The sequence below is a fragment of the Anser brachyrhynchus genome (assembly GCF_964034855.1).
Source record: "Anser brachyrhynchus genome assembly, chromosome: Z".
NCBI classification, from domain to species: Eukaryota; Metazoa; Chordata; class Aves; order Anseriformes; family Anatidae; genus Anser; species Anser brachyrhynchus.
Window position 1 is genome coordinate 12,153,625 of NC_137697.1, and position 10,783 is coordinate 12,164,407.

The 10,783-nt window shown below is 43.7% G+C and overlaps 1 protein-coding gene across 2 annotated transcripts in view; it reads right to left on the bottom strand.

Moving 5' to 3' along the window:
• Nucleotides 1-3,400, bottom strand: part of HCN1 (hyperpolarization activated cyclic nucleotide gated potassium channel 1) — a 205,417-nt gene extending 202,017 nt beyond the window's left edge. Inside the window, exon 1 of one of the 2 annotated variants that reach the window (XM_080573171.1) lies at nucleotides 2,727-3,400. In XM_080573171.1, the coding sequence (XP_080429297.1) occupies nucleotides 2,727-3,109 (383 nt within the window). In that variant the 5' untranslated portion in view covers nucleotides 3,110-3,400. The remainder of the gene's footprint in view (nucleotides 1-2,726) is intronic. The other variant, XM_080573170.1, reaches the window with a different exon arrangement.
• Nucleotides 3,401-10,783: the final 7,383 nt, after the last annotated feature.

Below are 10,783 nucleotides of genomic sequence, written 5' to 3' on the forward strand. Positions count from 1 at the left end.
AAGAGATAACCAGGAACAAAACAGTCCCCTTGTGGAAATATTATGCAATATTTATGGTATTCAATTCTCCAAGGATGTATCTGTGTGATAAAGAGCAAATTCATCCCTGAAACACAGGCAGGACAAAGAGCCATAAAAGTAGACACCATGCCCAGCAAGGATGACAGTACATTCATACAGCCCTGAGTTTCTTCACAATTTGCACACTTCTGCACACACCAAAAAGGGTGACATGAGGGCACAGGGATACTGCCTGTGCCCCCCTACACCATGCAGCCAAATTGCTCAGTGTCAATAAACATGAAAAAATTTATAAATAGCAGGAGAGAATGAGGTCAGTAACTAACCAAATGCATCAAAATACTCCCGCAAACGCATGCAAGCACTTGGAACTAGAAAAACAGAAATAGATGAGAATCCACAGGAGCCCGTATCAGAGTTTTCCCATCTCTTATGTGGATAACACATCATTCCCCTAAGTTTGCGTGTATTCAAAATTTACAGTAACATCCATTTTCACGTGCTACAAATATCCTAGTCATAGTTACATTTACAAGTTTACCCTAAGTGTTCCCATTTTGATACTGGGAAACATTTGTCTTTTTACCTTTTCGTTGTTACATTGATAGAAAATTTAGTTCTTTCCCTTGGTGCCATCCACATTAACACAGTGAAACTAGAATACCTCTGACTCTTTGGAAGCTTTAAGGCTTGTCTACGTACAAGTACTACATTCTTACAAAATGCAAAAACATCAAAACAACTCCACCCTTATAGATGCCTTTACTCTGGAACAGAGACACTGTCAGGATGTGCTGACTGGCACTGCCCTTATTCCTGTATAGAAAGATGAATTTACTACATAGTACAACTTCATTGCTCATGTCTATAAATACTGGCACCCAGAAAAAGTAGTACCTTTATACGGTTACAATTATTTCAGGAGAAATGACACAAGCAGCTCACATTTCTCACTGAAACTGTCCTACTGGATAAAGAACTGGGTTTGGATACGTCACATCATCTGAGTCTGGAAAAAATATGAAGAACTATGAACTTTCTTTCAAGAATCAAACACTTTAATACTAATAAAATAAATACACAATACCCGCCCCCCACCGAAAATACAGTTACTTTAAGAATATGGGGATGACAGGACTGAAAGGGTGCAGTGTTGCTTATTCCTACTAAAAAGAAAAAAAAAAAAAAAAGAAGTAAACATATGCTATGATCTCTAAACCTTCCCACAGGAAGAATCGGGACAGCATTAGAAGATATTTGTATAATGAGACACAATCAAAATGCTTATCAACTATTTGATATATCACCTTTTAGAGCTGCATGGCACAAAATACAATTTGTAACCTTATCCTGCACAAGACATCGCTGGGCAGTGTACCCCGCTTGGACCCTGAGCTTACAACAAAACAAGCAACTTGACTCCCAGTAATAACCTCATTCATTTTAATGGCATCCTGACGTGAATCAAGTCACCCATGCACACTGGTGGGCAGGCAATAGGCTACCAGAGCCACGGTGCCCTGCTGCTTGCCCTCCTGCCAGCAGACAGGCAGCGGGAGGACCCATGGCTGTCCCCCTTGGTGCACCTGCTGGTGCAGCATAGCAGGCAGGCAAGGGGAAAGGTATTCCAGGAGCTGATGCTGCCCCTGGCCTCCAGGGAGCCAGCAATTTTAAGCCAGGACGAGGTGCATGCCCTACCCTGCTGTGGGACTTGACAGCGTGTGGTGAGCGTGACAGCTCGCTGCCCAGCACTTCATCCCAAATAGTCCTACAGAAACTCAGTTTTGCGAGTATTTCCTCGCGTTTCCTCCTGGAGCATGTTCTATTCAGCCTATTTTTGTGTAAGAGATGCATGTGACTGCTGAAAGTGCTGGATTTTCCTTTTTTAAAAAAGGGTCTCCAGTGTGGTTCACTTATTATGTATATGCAGAGTGGTCAATTCAAGATCTTGATCAAATATGCTTAGCAACACTGGTATTTTTTCAGCAAATACCAGAGAGTGGTAAATTTACAAAGGCACACAGGCAGCTGGCCTGCGTAGTAAAATGAAATAATCCTTCATTTAAAACACAGTTTTAATACCTCTTCCCGGGAATTTATTTGCCCAGCTTTTCACAAGATCAGTCTGATTTTGCACGCACCCAACCCACCACCAAAGCAACCCAGCGCAGCGTGTACCGGGGCACCTCTGAGAGCACCAGCCCGGCACGCAGCGCTAGCTTGGACAAAGTTATCTCCCTCCAGCTCCACCAAAGCCGCCCCTCCGGCGGCCGTGGGTGTCACCGACACGGCTCTGGGTGCTGCCACCGCCCCCTGCCCGCCCGGACGGCCCGGGACGGCCCCGCCGCGGCCTCCCCGGTGCAGCACGCTGGAGAGCGCCGAGAGGGAGGGGAAGGGGAAGGGGAAGGGGAAGGGGAAGGGGAAGGGGAAGGGGAAGGGGAAGGGGAAGGGGAAGGGGAAGGGGAAGGGGAAGGGGAAGGGGAAGGGGAAGGGGAAGGGGAAGGGGAAGGGGAAGGGGAAGGGGAAGGGGAAGGGGAAGGGGAAGGGGAAGGGGAAGGGGAAGGGGAAGGGGAAGGGGAAGGGGGCAGCTCCGCAGCCCGTCGGGCCAGGCGCGGCGGAGCCCGGCGAAGTTTCAGCGGGTGTCGGTGCGGAGCCGTGCGGAGCGCCCCGGGCGCCTGCCGCCCCTGCGGGAGCGCCGCGCTCACCTGAAGTCGCTGTAGGGGTGGATGATCCAGAACCCCGCAGTTTTAACCCTTTCCTGCTCCTTCTCCACCGCCTTCTGGCTGCCGAACATGCGGAGGGAGAATTTGTTGACCCCCGGCTGCAGCATGGAGGTGAACTGCCGCTGCATGAAGCCGTACTGCCGCCGGGGACCCTCGGCATCCTCGAAGCCCACGGCGGGTTCCTCGCCCCCGCCGCCGCCGTCCACTTTGAAGCACACGGAGTTGCCATGCTCCTTCACGCCGCTGCCCCCACCGCCGGGGCTGCTCTGGGCTTTCTCCGCCGGGGCTGCCGGCTTGGCCGGGAAGGCGTTGGCGCTGCCCTCGTCCCGGCTGCCGGGAGAGGAGCTGCGCTTCCCAGTCTCCATCCTGCGCGCCCCGGCCGCGGGAGGGGGGGAGGGGGGGCGGGTGCCTGGGTGCCGCCGCCGGTGCCGGTGCCCTTCAGCGGCTCGGTTCGGCTCGGCTGGGCTCGGCTGGGCTCAGCTCCGCTCCGCCGTGCCGCCCGGCATGGCCAGCGCCGCCGACACTGAGCCGCGATCCAGCGCAGGGCTGGCACCGCTTCCTCTCGCCCGCCCCCTGCCGGCGGCAGCGCCGCGCCGCCCGCCTGACATTGAGCGCCCCGGAGTCCTTCAGGGGCTGGGGCGGCCGGGACGAGGGGACGGGGCGGGGCGGGGCGGGGAGGGACGGGGCAGGCCCGGCCAACCTCACAGACCGGCCCCTCTCACCGACCGGCCTCCTCCCTCTCTCCACGCAGGCGAGGGGGTTTCCCGTGGGCAGTGGGGGGGGGGGAGGGGGGCTGCCCCGTGGGTTCGTGTGTAACGGGTGAGGGAAAGGTGAGAGGGACCCCGAGCGGGAAGCGGCGGCTGGAGGTGGGGCATCGCCCCTTCCGCGCTGATTGCCCCCACGGGACGTGGGTTGAAGGGCTGGGGACGGCCGGGTAACGGTGTCCACGCGTGGTCTGGGATGGGCACCTCTGGTACCCAGCCAGGTGTGAAATGGCAGTGAGGCCGCGTGCAGGTGGGCGCTTTTCACGTGGGCCACGAGGACGTCGACATGTTCCTGTGTAACGGGGGATCCGGAGCTCAGCTTGTTCTGCCTCTGCAGTTGTAGCTGAGAGGCTGCCAGGAGGCAGCTGGCAGAGAAGAGGCTGCTGGATGGGAAGCAGGAGGTGTTTCTAGCTCCAGCATACTGTAAGAGTAGGCTAAGAGGAAATATGACATGCGTTGTTTTGGGTATCTGCACAAGTTACCCTGGGGATGTTTGGCAGAGGGGCGGAAAGATCCCCCAAAACCTCAGGTGCGCACTGACAATAGTGTGTAATATCTGGGAAGCTGTGGGGTGAGGTAGCATCTGAGAGCACACCAGGTACTCCCAAACCTGTCAGTGGTACATGGTTGTTTACAAACTGTGAGCGCCTTGGTCTCTGCTTTGAAAAGTGGCAGATGTTGATATTTACCCCTAAAGGGGACGAGTTTACTTGGGTTACACGATGATGGAGAATCGATACCTGCAGATGGTACTACAGGAGCTATAACATTGTGCGCATCTGCAAAACCACAGAGGCATGTATTAAGCACAGGTGGCTGAGAGCTGGGGGTCCACATCTGGTCCTTGACATAGGTTTGTTTTTCACACATTCACAACACAATTTTCATTTTGCATCTCAAGAATATGTTAATAGGGAATTAGCAAAGTCTCCCAAGCTTGGCTCTATTATTTTCAACAGTATTTTTCACTGTGCTGTTATCTGGTTTCCTCCTTTAAAAAAATAAAAAATAAAAAAATTAAACTGTATGGAGAAGTGCAAAAATACACAACACAATTTGCACGGTGCAGATGAGGCGTTCTGGGGAGCTGTGTTTCAAAACTGGATGTAAAAGCTTTTCTCAGCAATTCTACCTCTAACGCTGTTCATGTCCAGCACACTGGAACATGTAAGGTTCATATGATGTTAACATGTTGCTAAACATGGAAGGTGTTAACATTAACATGGTGTTAGTGTGGAAGAGGATGGCAAACAGAGATGCACCGAGATGCATTGCTGGAGGCTGGGCAGTGACCAGGATGGGAAGGAATATGCTTACAGTTTGACTGGTTGAGGGCTAGCATATATAAGCCTTCCCCATCTGGAGTGATACTTCCCTGTATGATTTTATCCTAAAACAGTGAAGAGTGTGTGCACAGCTGCTGATGGCTCATGCACAGCTGCTGATAGACAAAACCCTCTTACTGGTTTATCCCCAGATGATGTCCGCCTCCTTCCCTCATCCAATGTCTGTCACCAAATGATAATTGAAAAGTAAGAAACTGTTATTGTTTTACAGCTTTGTGAGAGAATTAGCTCACACCATATCTGACAGAAACCCAGAAAGGCAAGGGATAAAAAGGCTAAGTCACACCCTATTTTTTCACATACTCACATGGTTTACCACTTTAGTGTCAGTGGAACTGACGGTTTCCACACTTCAGTCATGTATATGTTGAAACCTTACTTTTCTTCTCTGAGAGAAAGTAATTTTCCTGCTTCTTCTGTGTTATTTCAGAGGTCTTTTGCACACAGCCCTTGACCTGAATGGTCTCTTCCCAGCATAAGCTACACAGCAGCTAGTCATGTACAGGAGACAATAGGCTTGTAATGGAGTAAATCAGAACAGTGAAATGGAGACATTTGCAGCTGCAGTAAGCAGCTTCTGATGTACTTTCTTTAATTGGAAAAGTGGTGACGTTGTACTAGTGGTGACAGTCCTTCATTTCTGGATTATGAAAGTTGTACACAATGAGAACATCCAATTTCTTAAGAAATTTGGATTTTGATTGTATTTAATGTTTCATTTTGTCAATGTTAACTTATCCTTACTTAGTATGGACTCCAGAGCTATCAGAGTGATTTCCCCTAACTAATTGCTCCCTGTATAAGAACCTAGAAATACCCTATTGCTTTTGGTGTATCATATAGATTAGAAAATAGTTTATTGTATTAAAACATCATATAATTTTAGAGAACTTGTAAATGAGAGAAAAAAACACAATTATGTAACATTCTCTGCATGCCTTGTGAACACTCCATGTGTATAAATTACACAGGCACAAGTGTGTGTAAAATTGACATTTCATTATTTTGTGCTTTATGTGATGAAATCATAGATTTTTATCATTTTTATTCTATGTAGAAGAAATATATACTTATTTGTGCATGCTTGAGTACTGTTTGTCATGAGTATTTGCATGGTTTTAATGGCCTTAACATGTGAGTGTCATGCATTTTATGACAGTAATCCTGAAAACAGAAAGATAAAATGAAGGATTTTTCATAATCTGTATTTTTTATAGAGGAGAATGGATTCTTCTTCATGTCAAAATAACTTATGTTGTTGTCAACCAGAAAATTGGCCTCTCCTGAGGCCCAGGCTAACATGTTAGTTTAGATGAGAGAATTTTGGTTTCACAGACAGAAAGAGAAGTAATGGAGCATGGCATGTGTGAATAGTTCTGAAGAATGCACCAAGGCTACATATGGTAGAAAGGTCACAGACTCACTTTGGCTAAAGGTATAGCTTGTTTTCTGTCAAGTTCAATTTTGATTTTGTAAGTGTGCCATGAAACACTGAAAAAATGAAATTGAAAAACTATTTCCAATAAATTACTCTTATCAGAAGTAGGAATATGTAACCTTTTTTCTTTTGTATTTCTTTGCAATATCTTAGGTTATTGGATCACTTCTAACAATTTAGTAGTCTCTTTTATTTGTGTGCATTGAATTATTTTGATTACCTGCTGGACTCTATCAGACTATTATAACTTCATTAATTCCAGTGCTTTATACCACTGTAAAACTGTAATACTAATGTATACCTCAAAATGGATTTCCTTTTCTTCTGCCAAACACAGTAGGTTTTTATGTCTATAGTAAATACAGCCCCTGTCTCCTATTTTCTCCTGTTTTCTTATTTCAGGTTTACCCATGCAGATCCAGAACATCTCAGCTCTAGAACTGAAGGAAAAAACAACAACAGTAGAAAAAAAAGATTAAAAAACAGCTTTGGTAATGAAGCATACCTAGTTTGTTCTGTGAAGAAACTGGGGCACAGAGAAGTGACAGGACTTCTATGAGATGACACAGTAAGTTGTGCCTGACTGCAGAACAAAGCTCTTTCTTTTTTAGTTTTATTTTCATGCCCTATGGGACTGCTTAGGATTATTTCTCAACTGGAGATCACCATCAAGTCAAATGCTAAAGCAGGATTAGTAAGGAAGAAAAATAATATTTACAGTTACGGGAGTAGCTGTGCAAGCTAAATTGAGGATAATCCAAATTCATAATCTATGTCATTTTCTGTGTCTGATCACTTCAAGTTCACAGTAATTTTGATTTTGTGCCACACTACTTAAGTTCCTTGCCATGAATATTCAGCCAGACATATTTATTAGCAGCAAATGTTTGCCAATAAATCTTATGTAAATATCACGTGTTTTTGAAGCAGAAATAATCTTACTTCTGCAATCATTAGTATCTCTTGAAGAAAACTACTACAAAACAAGTGCACCTACCTAATGAAGTGTGAATGTTAGGTGGTGGCCAACCATGTATTTACATGATTTTCAACCATCTGTGCTGGTTAAGTATCTGCAGTCAACACTGATGTAACTATGAGCGTTGTGACTTTTGGTTGATTTCTGTAAAAATCATCAAGAGCAGATGTGCTGGACCTGTAGAAGTTTCAAATCCTAAATTTGCCTTACCAAGTAATTGACAGCTAAATCTGCTGCAGAGTGTGAAAGGCAGCTCATTCCCCGTTGCCTGTTCCCAAACGCACTGCTCAGATGTTTTCCAGGAACATGCTTTATGGGAAAGACATCTCTCAGAGATTTGAAAGCAAGGTTTAAAAGAAATCTCAAGCAGTGATGTATGTTCTGTGGAACAAAAAAAATACTAGTAAGGTGCGAATTCATTTGTGTGAATGGGAAATAGCTCTGAGACATTACCTAGGGTGCAGGACTTAGTGTGAACAGGTACAAACACACTGGTACATGTGAACAGAAGCCTAGTCTTTCCACATATAACCTACTGGATCATGTGAAACTCTGGCAACCACAAGAACGTAATTACAGTGCACTGGGATGTGCTCAGCCACCTATTCAGTTACATTTACTCTTCAGAAATACATGCTTATTTACAACGTGCTACAGCAGTCTTTAGTGTTCAGAGCTGGCCCAGTGCTGACTGTTGGAAGCTCTGCAACAGTAGCTGAGTGCAGTGCTTCAGAGCAACAACTTATAAGGTGGGGCAGGTAAGCTTTATTGTTGCTCATGAAATGTGTGAAATTAAAGCACAGAAAATTCCTAATGATTCTTACCAACTCTCCAGGGTACCTATTAGAAAGGTATAGTCACTTATAAATTTGGTAGAATATTTGTGTGCTCTGAGTACTTACTGTTTTGAAGAACAATGTTTTAATGCTAATGGTTATTACATGTTTAATAACCTGCAATATATTTATCCAACCTTTACAGAGACAACACTACCACAAAAAAGAGACTAAAAGGTGGAAAATAAATTCTAATTGGACTTTTTGTACTCATAGTTGTATAGATAATTGTTTATTAATCTTTTGTACTGTCTGTTTTTTTGGTACTTGCAGTGGTTTAGAAATCATTAAGAAATCACTTTCTCCAGCAAATGCTCAACTGACCAGCTAAATAGTTTTGACAGAGCATTTTGAATTTTTACCGTGATAAAAATCGTTAATTTTTTGTTTACCTCATATGCAGGTAAATTCCATATAAACTTTGCCCTTTTTTACAATACTTATCTTACAATTGTTTGAAAAACTATGATTTGAAACAGCAAAGGTGAAGATGTTTCAGAATAATTTCTGCATAGATCATGATACCTACTTAATAAAAAGCCTAACACTATGAACAACTCTAAAATTAGTATATACAGCTGTGAGAGGTCACATGGTACTATTCAGAGTGGTAAACACAATGCTGGGCAGAAGGCATTTTCAGGCTTCTTGGATCTGTTCTCTGTAATACAAGAAAAATATACCACTTCTCTAAACATGCAGGTACCTTTAATTCTTCTTTAGTGCAACTTCACGTTAACAATAGCTTTTCCATCCCGTTCCCTACAGTGTTCATCCATAATTGTATGATCACTCTACAAGTTCTTTCAAGTTAAAATCTCTGCTCTCTGAAAGACCAAATAAAGAAATGCTTTTTTACAGTTGGGTATTTCAATATGTGTGAATATCAGCATAAAACAGAATGACTAAGTACATGTTGTCAAACATTTGGCTGAGGTGTTCACATATTATGACAGATACCACACTACCTTTTAAATGATTTTCTTTTTCTAGTCCTGATTTTCCAACAATCAAGAGCCTTGTTCACCTTTTCATCCTAATTGCTCAGGTTATCAGAACTGGTAGGGTGCTTTTAGAGATAACTGGAGTGCCCTCTTGTTGACTTTTAAGTTCATTAGTCAAGGTATTAATAGCTGTCCATTTTAATTCTGCAAGCTACTCTTGTGTGTTGATTGGCTTAGTTTAAGTCGTTAAGATCCATCACGTTAACATCATATTTTAATGTATGTAGACACTACCAGTATATTTACACTGCAAGCAATATGCGTAAATTGCATTTGGTATTCAGTTCCTTATACAGAGCAATGCTTTGCTAAACTAATATCCATCTTCATTTATGAAGTTAGATATACTTCTGGAAAGATTATTGAAATCTTTCTTAAAAGGAATAACCTAAAATCTTGAAAAATGATGGTTGCTAACTGCTTATAAAAAAGAAGGCCTGTGCCAGGTGCTTCTAATTTGTAGGAAGATCTCTTTTAAAGCAAAATCTTCAAGTTATTCAAAATCAACAGATTTCAGACATTAAAGCAACAGTGGGGAAAAAAATACCTGATGACTTTCAAATCTTTTTCAAATCTGTGTTTTAAAACTTCAGACTTTTTTTTTTTTAATTCAGTTTGTGGAAAAGAGTTTTATAAATACTTCAGGGAAAACAGTGTGAAAGTCTAAATCTTTTAAACATTGATTTAACTCTTCAGTTTTACCTGCAATGAAAAAGGAATCCAGAGGAGTCCAGAGGTAGTCCTGACACAAATCTAGAGCTATACCTAGCTTGCTGTCTTTGAGGCACATATTTATGCAATTATTTTTCAGAGGCACTTAGAATTACTTATAGCTAGCTGTGCTGGTGGTAGGCATATTCAATTACTAACACTTGTAATTAGAACACACAGCGCTATTCCCTATTGATTGCACTGTCTCAGAGATGCAGGCTAAATGGTGACACCAAACACACAACCCATGCAGGATTGTCACAGGTTTTGCTGCCAGACTTTCTGTTCCCCAGTTCCCATCAGTAACGTTCTCGCAGCGAAAGATATCTCTGCTGCGGGGAAGGGGAACAAGCTAGGACAACTGGCAGAAGCAAACAGTGTGACTTGCACAGCTAAATAAACGTAAAGCCCTGTAATTAACATAGATACTTGAAGGGAAGTACTGCTGCTAGTGATACATGAGGAAGTAAACTGCCATAATGGAGTCATACTTGTTGGAGGTTAAGGAGTGTCCTTTTATTAAAGAGAAATATGAAGAGTACAATCTAAGTCAATTAGCATCAAGAAGGGGGGGAGGGAGGTGGGAGAATGTTGCTCTTTTCTTTTCTTAAGCCACTACTGGGAGAAAACACACATGACCTTAGGTATAAACAAAGAAATGAGATGGTTGGATAGCTGATATGACGTTGTTTTCTGACAACAGCAGGCCTGTGCCAGTTGGTGACAGATGGCTGTATGTCCAATAAGTCTTGTGATGGGTGAACACGGGCAGCTTTGCAGTGCATTGTAAATAAACTATTGGATATGAGTTCTGTGCATATCAGAATCTTACACACATGACTCCACACAACTGTAAGGGACCATGCATTACTGTAGCAAGGCCGTGTCTTCTGGAAAAGTAAGACAGGAGATAAAACCCAAACTTTCTGAACTGTGCTATTTTTATGTGACGGTTTTACCC